Here is a 16,256-nt window from a genome sequence, read left to right as displayed (position 1 = left end):
GAAACACGATGCTAGACGCTACAGTGTGCATTATTAGTCTGTTTGTACCTTTGCCCTCATGCCTGCCATCTGTTTCCATAGTTTTATTTAGTTTGTGACAATTTTCGCCAATTTTACACATTTCACAAAGCGTCCGTCAGCCGGACAAAAACAGATGCCGCAGCAAAATCTTTTTTCTCCACCAACCATCCGAAGCTCCCCCAAGCTGCATAAATCCGTCCAATCACATCGGACGATGACTGATATCCCTGACAGCTAATTATTCCCACAATCTGATGATTCCCGTTATCTCTCCCCTGTTTTTTCCCTCTCCGCTCAAGCATTCGTGCAAGCCTCTAAAACGCTCTCTCCAGATTGGTCTGATCTAATTTCGGCGTCTCGGGGCCCCCGAGGATTCTGGTCCTTCGTCAACCGCCTCGGCGTAAGGGATTCGGGGGGAGGGGCTGATTAAAAAAACGCTGCCCATTGCTTTTTCTTATCAAAGCTAATCAGATTTGACCGGTGCTTGCGGATGCGACGCCTCGCGAAAGCATAACACCACATTCCCTGCCATGACACACACACACACACACACACACACACACACACACACACACACACACACACACACACACACACACACACGCATTTATTGCACGTGCAGGTAATCCCACACAAACAAAACACGAAGCAGACGAGCACAGAGTCAGATGCTGATCCATCTCACTTATTAAAAACAAACTAGGAGGTGTGAACATTAAGGTGGTTCTGGGCGACGACGTCCTGCTCAACCTGGTCTTCTACAGAGTTAAGCCTAATTTATGGTTCTCCGTCAGGTCGACGGCGTACCTACGGGCACCTCCAAAAAATCCTAACTACGCGTTGCGTTGACGCGGACTGCGAGCGCTGTGATTGGTCCGCTCAGAACGTACCTACGCCGTGACTTGACGCAGAACCATAAATTAAGCTTTACATTCGCGTAAAATTAAGATGCATTTTCGATTTCACTTCCCGAGAAGCGTATTTTTCTTGCGATCGCAGGTTTAACATGTGATTCATGTTAAAATTACTAGGTTGGGTTTGGTAAAACATTGTGGTTTTTTGACTCTGTAAGTTTCAGAATCGTTATGTTGTGGTCCATCTTGCTAAAGTCTTTAAGATTAGGAACATGCTCGTAATTTGGTTGTGCACGGTTCTATTTCTCTCCGATCTCATGCGCACCTTGTCTATTAAAACATATGATTATATTAAATGTTAAATCAACCCAAATTTAGAAATATTTTGTGTGCTTTGAGCAGCAAAACCAAATTCCATCCAACTGCATTTCGCGAGTAAGTATCTTAATTTAATTTTAAAATCTAAAATCTGTATCAAACCAAAACGAACTCGGACTTTTAAAGAAGTAACTGATCGCAAGCGTCATCCAGTCACGACGCAGCAGCTGGAGCTCGTATCGTACAAACCGTCCAGGTGTGCAGTTTTACTGGAAAGTGAAACAATACATATTAATCTCGATGTCAGTTGGAGCTTTAACGCCTGTGGCTCTCTGGTGTGTTTGCACATGAATTAAGAGTTTCAGTCTGACTTGATAACACGTTCAAGTTCATGTTTGTCTTTTCTTTTTCATAATTTGCTGGACTCAACCTCCCGGCCCGCCGCCGTTGTCTTCCTCCCTCTGTCTTCCTCCCTCTGTCTTTCTCAGGAAGAGCTGCAGACCCGCCCGCCGGTGCAGAATCACATACAGTAACAGATGTGGAGGCGTCGTGTCAGAGGTTTGTCAGCAGCGATACCAATGTGTGTACACAAGAACAAATCACCTCCCATTCTGCAACGGACGTGCCTTTGTTGCCATGGCGATGATGACAACACGCTGCAGGTCAACTAAAGAGTAGTGCCGCCTCGCACTCGACCGCTCGGCCCTTCTTCTTTGAAGGGCTGTTTCACCGAAACGCCTCAGGTTTTAACGAGAGTTTGCCCAAAATCTGATTAAATAAAAGACCTTAGATGTAGCATGTTGCTCTAAATAAGATGCTAGTTGTGCATGGATGTATTTCAGCATTTTGTCAAATAAAACATGTGAATATAAAAATGTAATTTCACCTAAATTGCAGTGAGCAACAGCATCTTCAGTGCATTGAGTAGCGAGACTAAATTCCTTTCAGCTGCATTGTACAATTTAGTATCTTAATGTCATTTTAATATCTCAAACCAAAACTATCTGCATGGAGAGATGCCGCTATACGTTGGAACATTTGTATTTTCTTGGCTCTTTAAAGCCTTAAATCTTGGACAAAATATGAATGTATCACAATGTAGCTTTTTAATTTTTGTTACACGTTGAAACAATTACACGTTGAAACAATGACACAAAAATTAATTTGCCTTTAGTAGATTATTATATATTGTTTGCTAATTCTATAAAGAAACTCTTCATTAGATTTTAGACAACTGCTCCACGCATGTGTAGCGTTGTGTCTCTTTAAACTGATTCATTGGATCCCAGTCCTCCCCCACCCCAGCAGCATCCGTCATATTTGATAATCCAGGACACGGAGCCTCAGGTGGCAGATTAAAATAGGATTATTATTACAGGGGCAAGAGCAGGCACCTCGTATCACTCGCTCTCCGTCGCCGAGACACCGAACTGTAAAAAAGATACACATTACAATATCCTGCTTTCATTTTCAGAGTGGCTAGAATCACGGCCATTAGAGGCCTTTGAGTAGCCGTAACTCCCATTGAATCTCTTTAACACTCACATCGGTGGAACAGAGGTTTTTGTGACGCCTCGCTATAAATACATCTCATTAGTAAAAGACCCAGCGCCCCCACTCGCTTCTTATTCTGGCCTCTGCTCGGGTTGATGCGCACAATCATTTGAAATTGTTTGGTCGCATGAATGTTAATAACACCCCGAATCGATAATATGACTATTACATTTGTTCAATTACGTCGAACGTCTGACTTTTTCCGGGCACCTTTGTTGTTAAGTTATGTTACAGCATCCGACTCGCAAGTCACTTACGCTGGTAATTACTGTGACTCCGTGTTACATGAACGCATCATAATGAGAAATAGCTAGAGCCGTAACCCAGTTCCATATTACACTGTAAGTCTGGGACAGTTTCTGTGCAGTGTTCACACTCATGTCTTTTACTCTTAACTTAAAATATATGTATATATATATTTATTTTGTAAAACACTTGTCTTAATTGTTGTGCAACAAAGTAATTTCTCAAGAGACACAGCCTCGTCTTTCAAATACCGAAAAAGGTTCTGTGTCGTGTCGAGGGATTGCAGTGGTCCGGTGTCCGGAGTGCTTTAACACTGGGTGGGCTCTGTTCTCATTTCTGGGTGTTCAGCCAAGTCAAAGCATGAGCACACAGACAGGAAACCTGACACTCCCCTGCCCTGCTAGTGATGAAACACAAACTGCAGGCAGCTCAGACATGGACGTATATGTAGAGCAGAAAGAAAAACACGACCTCGCTCTCTTCGCCCTGTTGCCAAAGCGGGCTCGTTTAAAGCTTGTGTTAATTGAGGATTCCCTGATGTGTTTTCAGCTCAACTCAAAACGCTCTTCCCTTCCGGCCTTCTAACCAACTGGGGCTGCAACGGGATGTTTCCATAAATAAAAACGCCTCCGTGAAGATGATCTACTCAACCGTCCGCTCCTCTGCTTCTTCTCTCCTCTACTCTTCATCCTTCTGTTCCTTTCTTACTTCTTTCCTTCGTCTCCCGACTCCAGAGTTCAACGAGCATTTCTCAGAAGCAGAGCCCCCTGACAGGTGATAAATGATCCGAAGCGTGCACAAATCCAATGTATTGGACGCGGCAGAACAGTCTACAGCTACTATACTCAAACTAACTCACAGGCTAATCTGCGTAACTTTAACTGGAAGCAGCTGCTTTTCAGTTGAAGAAAGTTGTCTTTCTATTGTCATTCAATGCCGTTTGTTGAATGTGCTCCACTTTCAGCAGCAGACGTGCTTCTCCTGCAAATCTTGTGTTCTGAATGGAAGCAGCGTTTTTTTAGGACCCGGGCCTTAAGCGCTTCAGAGTCCTACGTCAGCTGCACTGTGGGACAGCACCAATCTTATTACAGTTGCCCGATGAGACTCTTCGTTTCAGAACGGGCTCCTCATTAACTTTCTATTGTCTGTCTTTATGTTTTCGTTTTAGCCAAGCGGGATATATCGCTAATTATCTGCAACAAAGAAGTGCCGCTCATTGTGCCGATTAAGTTCTTGCTCTCTCTTATTAACGATGCTCAGAGCAGCACGTCTGTTTTGTCGGCTTGAAGAAATGTCACATGGTTGTGGCCTGAAACTGTCTGTCCTCTCCTTCTTACCTTTATGTTTTTTCATCTTCTTTCCTTTTATATCCTCCTTTTGTTTCCTCTTGTGTTGTCTCCTTTCCTCTCAGTCCTAGTTACCTCCCTCTCCTCTCTTTCTCTCTCCTCTTGTTCTCTCTCCTCTCCTATTATCTCCTCTCATCTCCTCTTTTCCTCTCCTCTCATTCTCACTCCTCTTCTCTTCCCTCCTCCTCTCCTCTCTTCTCTTTTCCTCTCATTCTCACTCCTCTTCTCTTCCCTCCTCCTCTCCTCTCTTCTCTTTTCCTCTCATTCTCACTACTCTTCTCTTCCCTCCTCCTCTCCTCTCTTCTTTTATCTCCTCTCCCTTCCCCTCCTCTCCCTCTCCTCCTTCTCCTCCTCTCTTCTTTTATCTCCTCTCCCATCTCCTACTCCTTCTTCTTCTCCTATCCTTTTATCTCCTCTCCTCTCCCTTCCTCTCCTCTACCCTCCTCTCCTCATCCTCTCCTCTCCTCTCCTCTCCTCTCCTCTCCTCTCCTCTCCTCTCCTCTCCTCACTGTGTGGCAGTGACCCACTTTGAGTAGGAAGCCTTGGACTGACCCGCTTTAGATAGAGGCTAGTTAATTATAACCAGCCCGTATTAATAAGGCAGGGGAATTGGTAAATAAGAAACACACACACACACACACACACACACACACACACATGTATGAATTGCACGCACAAAACAGATACAACACGCACAAGTACAGACAAACACCCCCTCCACAAACAGACTGTTTTCTACTTCTCATAAACAAGCCCACGTCACCTTGACAACATGACTCATCATTTGTAAGAGAGGATGTAATGAGTGACTAATCGTGCTCATCACTTGTATCTGTTGTCTGTGACACTTGTACGTGTTACCATGGCAAACAGTGAAATATGTATTTATATAATATGAAGCCTCGAACAAGATATCCAAAATGAAAATTCCCCTAAAACAAACTAACATAAAAAAAAGATTATATGACCTACATCCTGTGAACGTGCATGCTGTAAAAGAAGAAACTGGATCTAGAATGTGTTACATCCAGATCATCGATTATTTCTCATACAGTAAATATTTCGGGAGCACGTCTGTGCTTTATGTGTCTAAAATGTCAGTTCCTCACGCTAGGATGCCCTAAAAAGTGCAACATAAACTCATCTGTATCATAAAACAGTGGTCCAGATCTCCAGTGTGGAGTTTGTTAACAGGGTTATGTAACACAGTTTTAATTACACTTTGGAAATAAGCTTTTAGCCGGTTTGATAACTGCCATGACTCAATTTTCATAAATATGAACTTCAAGATAGATTTTTGATTTTTAAGAAATAAAAAAACAGTGCTGCACTTTCTGCCTCCTCCTCCCACATTGCACCGGGCTGAATGATCCTGTTTACAGAGAAGTTTTATCAACATTCCTCCTCTTTTATCAGGTTTATCAGCTCTCTTTAAAAGCCCCTGCCATATAACGGTCCAATCTCTAAGAGTTGTGCATCTTTTTTAGGAGCTTGTTTTTAAAGATCCTTCTGGTTTCAGAGTAGAAGCTCTCGGCGAGCAACATTAAAGAGCATCTTGAACATCTAGGACACATTAGCAGAATCATACGTCTGCTCTGTCCTTAAGGATGCGATGCTTTTACTGCGTGTGTGTGTGTGTGTGTGCACTACATGGCGCTTTTTTTTTAACCATTTAAAAAAAAAAAAGTGTTCCGCCAAATGTGAGTTTTGGCAGTCAAAAGTTGCTGACTTTTTTAACTGAATTTTGTGAGTCCAGGGTGATGTTAATAAACTGGAAATTATGAAGAGTGAGGAAACAGGCTTTCAGGATAAAAGATAGAAGTTAATTAATAAGAAATTAACTGATGAGGCTGCTTTCTCATTTGACACAATTGTAACTTCATCGGTCACTGTGGAGAACACAAACGTAAACCCTACGTTTGTTCTGCAATGATGCTGCCACTCATCCTCATGTCATCTAGTTGCAAATTCAAATTATGTGTAATTATACCCCATGCTCCCTTCAGTGTGTCATCCCAGGAGGGCAGGTGATTCTCATGCATGCCAATCTAACCAGGCATAATAAGCAGCCGCAGGCTGGGAGTTTGAGCGAAATGTCTTGAGGTGAGCTGCAATACGTCTTTGGGCAGGCGATTAAATTTTTCAAGAATCCAGCAATAAAAGCACACTAATAGTGGTATAGTGCCCAAAAGGCGTTTGTTGTTTATTTACGTTACGTTAAATACATTAGTTAAGTAGATTACGTAACTCTGTTGCGTTGCGCTATTACACTGCCTTGTTACACTGCGCTGTTACGTTGTGTTGATGTGTTGCATTGTTACATTGCGTTGTTACATTGCGTTGTTACGTTGCGTTGTTACATTGCGCTGTTGCATTGCTCTGCTGCATTGCTCTTACTGTGTGAGCGCCGCGTTGCATTGTTACATGGCGCTGTTACCTTTTGTTGTTCCATTGCATTGTTACGTTGCGCTGTTATATTACGCTATTACTTTATGCTGTTTCATTATTATTTGAACATAAGCCATGATCTTTTACTAACCTTACTAAGTACTTATGCTGCCTGCTGTCAAACAACATGTTCCACAACCACGACCACGTGTCGTGATGTGATACACAATTATTAAACTTTTCTGGTTCAGAAACGCCGACATTCAACTTATCTGTGATTTTCAGAAATGTCAACAATTCTTTTGACGCCCTGGTTGAAAATAACACAATTAATAACACGTTGAGAGAACATGATGTCTCAGCATGATGTAAAGTCCATTGTTCTCTGCGACTATGTTCTGCACTTGTTGATATGAAGCATAATCACAGATCCAGCGTATCAGCCTCCCGTGTGCAGCGAGTGTCTCACGCTGACAACATAATGAGCATGTAAGCTTCCATTCCTTCTATAATTACAGATGTGGTGATTGTTACTGATTACGTCTTAATGTTTTAGCCGTTACAAAGGAGGGAGCATTTTGGGGGCTTCCTAAAAGGATGCGAGACACTTGAGGGAACGATTATGTTATATAGAGAGCAGCAAGGTATTGCACAAGCTGTCAGTTCAAGATTTAGGGTCAGCATGCTGCAATCAAAGCATGTTGGGTCGTCTTTGTAACCGGGAAATTACCCGAGGGCTGTGTCCAACAATTGTTTTAACTTTCTGAAAAAAGACAATCAAACAGCCACGTTATGCAGCAATTGGAGACACTTTTGGGAGGGTTTGAACTTTTCTTCTCATGGTAGCAGACTGTGTCTGCAGCTGTGTACAAGGGTTCCCTACTCTTTGCTGTGATGGGGGTTTATGTTTTCACCACTTTAAACAACACACTGACACATCTCCTTTTACGCGTCAAAAGGATTTGACAAAGACGTCCTAAATTGACGCAGTTGGGATCTTTTTTTTTTTTCTAGAGGTCGTTCATGATGAATAATAAATGGTCCTACACAACGACATATCTGGATGAGTAAACAGTCCAATCTGTTGCTAAGGCCCCTGCGGACCCGCCAGGCCCAGAATAGGCTCGCCATGCTGGGGGATTGGAGGCTCAAATCCTGGGATCTGGTGTCCACGGGCTTGCAGGGCGGGGCTGTGGGGTGGGGGGCCGCTTAAGATCACAAATAATTTCTCATGTTCTGTTGTACACTCACGAGCTTCACTCTGACAAACACACCGACAGTCGCCTCCTCATAGCAGAAATAAAGAAACTGTCTTTAAAGTGTTCCAGTTAGTGAATTATAGTCACGTTACTGTCAATTAATTCTCGACCTAATCTGAAAAGAAATCTAGAGGTTGAGAGCGTGGACCGAATGTAGCGGAATCCCAGTGACACCTTTGTTAAATACACATTAAAAAAGCGTGTTAAATTGCTCTCTAAAAGTAGTTGGACTGGATTTGTTTCACATCTAACAGTCCGTTTCACAGCTTTGAGTGTTTATGCTAAACTGAAAATGATAATAATAATAAACGTTATTTGTATCTTATTAGCATCTTATTAGCATCTTTTGTACAGAAAATGTAGCACAAAGTGCTTTACAACAAAGGCGTGGAGGTAATTTGAGACTTATTAAACATTAACTCTGGAGGTTTGACGTCTTGTGCTCAATTTATATTTGGTACCATAAGTGGCAGGAGCAAACACAGACAATGTTACGTCGGATACTAACATTCACTACGGGTCTCGATGACACCAAAATATGTGAATAAATAATTGAGAGAATAAATGCCACCATATATATATATATATATATATATATATATATATATATATATATATATATATATATATAGCTGCACTTCCAATTGTAATGTTTAACTGTTAAACTATCGAGGAACCCCAATTGTTTGGTATTTGGCTATTTCATGAGTAAATGGAGAGTTGGTTTTGCATATGAAGCATTCAATTAGAACCAAAAAAAGGATATTGACATGTATCAGAAAATCCACTCTAAATATGGCCAATCAGCAGTTTAATTCCCAGAGTATCGCAATCGAAACAAAAATGGGTCAAATGCACATGAGCGGTCCAGATCAGAATCTTGTGTGCAGCTTTGTGTAGAAACGTCAGATGTCAATCCTACATTAAAGGGGGGGGGGGGGTCTGAAGTGTATCAGTGTGAACACAGCCTGGCTGATGAAAGGGGGGCTCTGGTATGGGGGCTCTGAGCTCTGGGGACTTGGAAAATATTCATCTCCTCTAAGCAAGGAGAGTTAAGGGAGGGGGCAGGCTTTGTCTAACACACTCCCTCCAGCCCTATGTTCTGCTCTTTTGTTGGGGGGTAGCATTCTCACACACACACACACACACACACACACACACACACACACACACACACACACACGTATAGCTCTCCAGCAGCGGGGCTTCGACCAGCTGTCTCAGTTCTGGAAAGATGGCCGTCGTCACTCATGAACGCAGAGAGCTCGCGGGAGGAAATATCTCCATCCTCACCGTGCTCTTCTCTGCCTCCGCAGCGCCGACGCTTTTCGCACGACCTTCATTCGCCTCAGATTTGACATTTCAGACGGTGACTTTCATCGTGCGGAAGGCCCTCCGCTTTCTTAATCGCTACACGAAAGCCCTTAACATTCTTGGGACCCGTTTCAGGAATCAAACATTTGGAGAAGGGTCAGGTAAAGGAGTTTCGGAGATATAAGTGCGGCCCAATAACCTGCTTGGAGTGAGGGGATGAACTCCTTTACATTTTTTTTGTTATCTACTTTTTGAAGCCAGTGTCACCAAATCACAAACGAATGTGCCCTAGTTTAGTTTTTTTTCTCTTAAAGTTATCGAGATGACTCAGAAAACCAGCAGCACATAACACTTTGTTTTTTCATTTTCTTTTCATTTTCTCAGGGAGGCTGTTTTGGGTTTTCTAAACGGAGGGCATTTCAATTTAAAAATGACACACAACTCTTCAACGATGATAAGGGGGCTCCTGTTATTTGAAAACATTTTGCAGCAAAGATCTGAATAAATTATGGAACGTAGATGTACAAGAAGGGTCACCATAACAATTGCAGGAAAAGTGAATATATACATATGAATAGAAATAAGATATAGTGACAGACGAGGTAATACCTCCATCTTTTTTCATCAGAACAACATCCTGTGGCGGAGGTTAGCGGAAAACCAATCAAATGCCTCCTTTCTGAAACGATCCCTATCATCAGGGCGTCTGCGTAGAATCGAAGCAGACATGGTGGCTACGCTAACAAAGATAACTGAAGCAGCCGCCTCCTTTCTCCCCCTACAGTCTGTCTGTGTATGTGTTTGTGTGTGTGTGTGCGTGTGTATATGTGTGTGTATTGTTCACGGACCAATGCTATTTCAGAGGAGGGGGACCCCTTCAGTCGTCCCCTTTCATCGCTCTCCCTTATCCATATTCATCGCCGCCCCGCTCCGCTCACCTATCAGCGACCGGCTACGCTGCGACCGGCGTCTCGCTCCACCAATCGCACGCCTCCCTTTGTGGGAACATTCCCACCTCTCGCCGCCTTCACCCCACCCTGTACAATGGCTTCTATTTTTTTTCTTCTTTTTTTTTTCTTCACTTTGACGCAGTGGCTTGAAAAAAAATAAAAAAAAGAGGAAGAGGAAGAGGAATAGAGGGTGGAGAAGGAGAGTTTTGCAGCCACCAAAGGCAAATCGATCGACAACGGTTGCCGAGCAAGCGTCGTCAATGGCAGCCGGCGATTGATGAAGGGGTGGAGGACGAGTAATGGGGTGGGGGGGGGGGGGGTGAAAGAGGAGGAGGAGGAGGCGGAGGAGGAGGAGGAGGAGGAGAAGGAGGAGGAGGAGAGTGCAGTCGTGATGGTCTGAAGTAGACCATGATTAGTATGGATGAGGAGGAAGCGGAAGATGGAGGGGAATGGAAGAGGAAAAGGGGAGCGTGGAACAGGCGTGTCCGCAGAGGAGAACGCCGTGTTCTGGGGGAAAAGCACGAGGGTGAGCCGCACCACTCGCTTTGCTCTCCACAAAAACATAGCTTGCTGCTCAACCCTCAATGTTTGAAGAACTCACTGAATGTTTTGTAAAAACATCTTCTGGAAAGACTTCGCCGACTACACTCTGCTCAAAGCCAAATGTGAGGCTTCTCCCTCTCCGACAGCTGATCTACGCGAGGGAAGGCGGCTCTCCTTTTGTACAGACGTGCCCCCAAAAAAAATTGTACGCTCTCTAAAGTCAGACCATGAAACACAAGGACAGCACAGACACACACACACACACACACACACACACACACACACACACACACACACACACACACACACACACACATACACACAAAAACATAATTTGTCCTGCCAGTCCCCTAATGTCACTTGGCAAGGGCATTCCCTCCCCCTCCTCCTCCCCCACGCCGCCTTGCCAGTCCATCCATTTGCTAAATTAATGTAATACGTCCCACCGACAGGAGAGGAGAGACCGCAACACAAAGTGATGAAAGGACCGAGAGGTCTGCGCGTCCAGGTCAGCACACTTTTCCCCTGACTGTTAAACCTGTAGGCGGACATCCACCCCCGCGCACACTTGCATGTTCATTTTTCTGACTACCTACATGAAGATCGAGAGAGGAAGAAAAAAAACACCATCCAATTTATTTTGTTTGTGCTTACGTAAGACTTCTTAATGGCTTATACAAGCAGGATTTTTTCATCCCGGAAAAAGCTGCATTTGTTTTGAATGGGCTGAATTCGAGTTATTTCGGTTCCACTGCGAGGCTGCTGTCTTATTGAAGTATTGGTTATACTATATACAATATACAGTTGGGAGTGACAGTGGAAAGTTTTAGACTTCTTTTCTTTTCTTTCCACCAAGAAGAGACTCAAATTTGTGATTTATTTTATTTATTTTTTTTTAAAGATCAATAACAAACAGTTTTGTGAAGATATACACTCTCACCTTCACAACCTGTGCACAACCTGTGCACAAATGCTGCAACTCTATTTTAACTGTGAATGCTTCTCTGCACCGGAAGCTAATAAATTACTTATACAGCGCATTTAAATCAAATTATTTAGTGAAAAAAGCGTTGGACTGCTAATCTGATGTTCAGATTAAGATGCTACTTAACAGGAAAACAACACATTCTTTAAGAGTCGGTTCTCCAAATAAATGTCAAAAGTCTTTGAAACACTGAACCCCGATTGGCCGCTGCAGATCCTTAAATTACTAATAAAAGCGATGAAGTTTGTCTTTGAAAATGATCAAAGTTTCAAACCCCTGAAACTAAATCAAATATTAACAACGGGCTCATTGAGCGTCTCTGATCATATATGTGCATGATTAGAGGGAAACCAGAATTCCTTTAATGTGTTTGAGAGCCCTGCTGGGTCGGGGCGAGGGGCAGCAGAGATAAGAATAGGTTTTGAGGTTGGTGGATTAGAGGGGCTGGTGGAGGCCGGGCTCATTGATCTCTTCATCTTAAAGACCTTCAGCTTTCAAGAGTCCCGACGCTTTGGGCCTCTACTGTCTTGACGGCTGACCAGCTCGTCCTCTCTAATGTCATCACACACACAATTGGAATCAAACCAGCCCGGGAAAAAAAGTCTGTCTTTTCTCGTCTGCGGTGAATTAAAAATCTCACTTCGCAGTCACGCAGAACTCTGATGAAGGGAAATATTTCTGATTTTAAAGGCTTTTTTTTTTTGTTTGTTTGAGCTCTGCACGTTAAGTTTCAATGTATCGCTGTGAAAAATTCAAAAAGGGTTAAAACCACAGTAGCGTCACTCAACAAGCCATCACACATCACACTTTGAGCACACGCGGTAAACCAACATTTAAATCAGCACAGCGGCGGTGGCGGACCGGAGAAATGTTTCAAATGTTTTGATGGTATGGCTGGCATGAGGTCAAAGGTCATCAGAGCTCATCTGTGAGCGCGGAAATGTAAGGGCACCATGACAAAAAACGCTGAGTTTGTGTAAAAAAGCATGAAAATGGATGACATGGTACTGATAACACACAGTATTTAAACAGTAGCATGCATTATCCTGGACTGGAAGCAGAACACATGAGGGTGTTACTTTAAATCCTATTTGATCATCGTCAGAATTTAAAATGATTTGCGTTGTTGATGCTGAATCAGTCCTGCATTGAAGAAGGTTACAGTAAAGACTTTTTTTAAAAGAACAAAAAAAAAAAAAACAGAAGATCAAAAGCAAAGTCTCTCTTACCATGAGCCTCAGTTTCTTGGAGAGGGAATACAATGCCTTCAGTTTCAAATAGGGGCTGCAGGAAGGCCACTACAGAGAGAGGAAGCACAGGGGTCGGGGTGTGGGGTTGTTTGGCGTGAGCTAATCATACAGAGAAACAACCATTGTTATGATCTCTCATCAGCACTTTAACTTTGTGAACTTTTAAAACTGTGGCCTGAGAAAAAATACCAACACAAAAAACATACTCTAATGCATCTTATTATCAGAAGAATAAAAATAATAACTTCTATAATTTATATAATAGGAACAGAATGCTGAAAACAATAAAACAAAACAAAACAGATCTGAATTAACGGTCAGTGCAAAGACTTTCACAAAAGACCTGGAGCCAAGCTCTTATCGCTCTTTGCTGGATTCTCAACCAAGTGTCATCGGGCTGATGCTGCTGGCTGAGGGAGACCGCCGCCTCTCTGCCTGATGCTCATCATCATCATCATCATCATCATCATCATCATCATCATCATCATCGTCGTCGTCGTCCCAACCTTTTCATTTGTCTAAATGGACGGGCCTGTTATGCAGGCAGGAGGATGGCCCCCCTGAGTGCCCCTCCACACGGGCCAGGAGGAGCCGTTAGTGCTCTGAGTGCATCGACCTGCAGTTAAACAACGCACGGCGAACCCGAGGCCCAAGCTCTGAGCCGGGGAGACCTGGGAACGCCACAGTACCCGGCACACGGAGACCGTGGTGGGGGACATCTGTTGGCCGTTTCAATGTTGGGCTGAGAAAGCAGGCCGTTAAATAAAAAGACGCCTCAGTAGGTGAATATAGGACCCCCCCCGCCCCCCCATCATGTTGACAACCTTCAATATGAGGGAAGCTCTTCTATGATCAAAAAAATCTCTGGTAACAAAAAATGTTCTTTGTCGATATTGTCAGATAATTGTTTTTTAGTCAAAATAAATCTCGGATTTTTGCATTCGGCTGTAGGGATACACAAACTTGTTTTTGTTATTTTTGTTATCAGTCTGTGTCAGTGAAAATTTTGAGCGTCCCATTAAGCTCTGGACATTCTCTGCCCTAACAAACGTTGTATTTTTTCCCCTATTTAAAAAAAAGAAGAAAATAATTACATTTATACACGTACCATAACATGCAACTTAATGTATTGGATATGACTAATACCAGTCCAATCTTTGCACTAAAGTTACAAGTCACCAAAAATGTATAATGCTGGATAATTGTCTCCGTCTTAAAGACATATTTCTATCTAACTCCTCAAAGAACATAACATTATTATTCCATGTTCATGCACTATAAGTCTGGGTTTGCCTAAAATCTCCAAATTCGTCACCCGCTCTTGTGCAGGCGCCCCTTCCGGGTGTCCTGTAAAATAACACATTTTAAAGCTGCACTGTGTGTCCGCATGTCTGTGATGGAGGGTGTGCATGGCCATGAGAGGCTGCACGGATGGTGTGTAATGCCGGGTTGATATGGGGAATGCTTTGGCGCATGACAGCATGTAAACAAAAAAAAACAAAATATGGTGATTCCCATGGTGACATGTATAGTATATCTCCTCCAACCAGAGAGTAAATGAAGCCACCAATGATTGGACAATTTAGAGCTATAGAACAACAGAATGAAATACATCTCCCACTTTCCAGCGGCTGGTCATTCCAATCAGGACAGCAAAGCATGATCCAAAATATACTTGGCAACCGCCTGACAATGCTGCAATGACACAGGGACACAGGGGCGTAGGGACACGGGGACAATGTCGCATTCTGAGCCCCCCGCCGCCGTTATAACGCCTGTTTATCCTGCTGTCTGTAGTCGCACACAAACGCGGCTCCGGCGGCTGATGTGTGAGATTATCACAAGGTCATCCGTCGGAAGGGGGGGGGAGCCTGCATGCGGATCGCGCACCAGCCCGATCTGGCTCTCGCTTGTTTACATCTCCTCGCTCGGGCTCGCAGCATGGCCGCTGTGGCTGCGCGTGGATTCTCAAGACGCAATAAATATATAATAATTGTAATAATGCAAAAATAAACAAAGGAACACTAAATTCGGCTGATATTAAACAATTGGGATGTGAACGAGGACGGGGAATCAGCGGCTACCCCCCCCCCCCCCTTCTCAGCAGCTCAGTCGCTCTCATTGTTTCCTTTCCACCAAAACAGAGGCGGCCCATCGTTATTTTAATGCAGATGGAGATTAGCGCTCATTAGAATAACACGAGCCGCGGCACTCTGCGTGTTTACATCGCAGCGTAACCGGAACACAGACGTATCTGAGCCGCACAGACCCCCTCCGTGTATAAGACTCAGATCAACCTGCTCCGCTTTCCCCTCCGCCCGCCTCAGGACGAAGCAACATTCACCCCCCCACCAAAAAAAACAGCTCCGCATCCCCCCCCCCCCAAAAAAAAAAAAAAAAAAAACACCCCGGCGGTCTTACCTCCTGTGTTTGTGCGTTTGGTGCTGCTGGCCTCCGTCGGGGTCTCCAGGGGTCTTTTGCGCGAGTCCGGGGGATCGGACTCCATGTGCGGTGGTTGATTGTGATGGTGAGGATTTGAGAAAATCCCGTTTTGCTGTACTGCTCCGCCGGCCATCATTTTCGAGCTCGCGCTTGGATGCTTGGGCTGCGTTTGCGTTTAAATCCCCCGTTTGTATTATTAGTACTATGTATTAGTCGTACGCAGCCGTACGGATGAGAGTCCTTGGACAAAGGCGAACGCGATATGAGGAATTGGAGGAGCAAAAAAAATAAATACGCTTGTTTCTGTCGGACGGCGAAAGATTAGCTGCGCGTTTTCTCCGCGGCGGTGCGCCCGTTGCGTGCAGAGATGCTGCGCAGGGGACAGGAGAGAAAGAAACGAGTCGGAGGAGTGGGTGGAGGGGGGAATAGAAATCCTCAAAAAAAAAAAGAAAAGTCAGCAGATGGAGAAGGATCTATAGGCTACCGGAGGTGAAAAAAAGACAACACGTGCAAACAGGAGCGTCAATCTTCCATTAAGCTTCGGAGATGTGTGTCATTCCGCTGCAGCCAGGAGAAAAAGAGCGTACTCATGTCAGGCAGTGCACAGGACGGTGGCGCTCCTCCGCAACAGCCGGCGGAGCGGAACGATAAATAAAACCAAAACAAGACCGAAAGAAGAAGGAGGGAAGAGGCGGAATCAACCGACGAGAGAAGGGACCGGTCGGCGAAGCATTTAATACAAAACAAAAAAAATGAAAATCCGATGTTGGTGCTGTTATAATTTAT

The 16,256-nt window shown here is 44.0% G+C and overlaps 1 protein-coding gene across 3 annotated transcripts in view; it reads right to left on the bottom strand.

Annotated features, from left to right (window-relative positions):
- Window positions 1–15,606, bottom strand: part of nova2 (NOVA alternative splicing regulator 2) — a gene marked incomplete at its 5' end in the record, with an annotated part of 66,546 nt that extends 50,940 nt beyond the window's left edge. The window contains 2 exons of one of the 3 annotated variants that reach the window (XM_079224625.1): window positions 13,008–13,076; window positions 15,450–15,606. In XM_079224625.1, coding sequence (XP_079080751.1) covers window positions 13,008–13,076; window positions 15,450–15,606 — 226 coding nt within the window. Of the gene's footprint in view, window positions 1–13,007; window positions 13,077–15,435 lie in introns of all 3 variants that reach the window. The other 2 variants (XM_079224624.1, XM_079224626.1) reach the window with 2 other exon arrangements.
- Window positions 15,607–16,256: the final 650 nt, after the last annotated feature.

The sequence above is a fragment of the Taurulus bubalis genome (genome assembly GCF_910589615.1).
Source record: "Taurulus bubalis genome assembly, chromosome: 10".
NCBI lineage: Eukaryota > Metazoa > Chordata > Actinopteri > Perciformes > Cottidae > Taurulus > Taurulus bubalis.
Note: the sequence above shows the minus strand (reverse complement) of the source record. Positions and strands in the feature narration are given on the sequence as shown.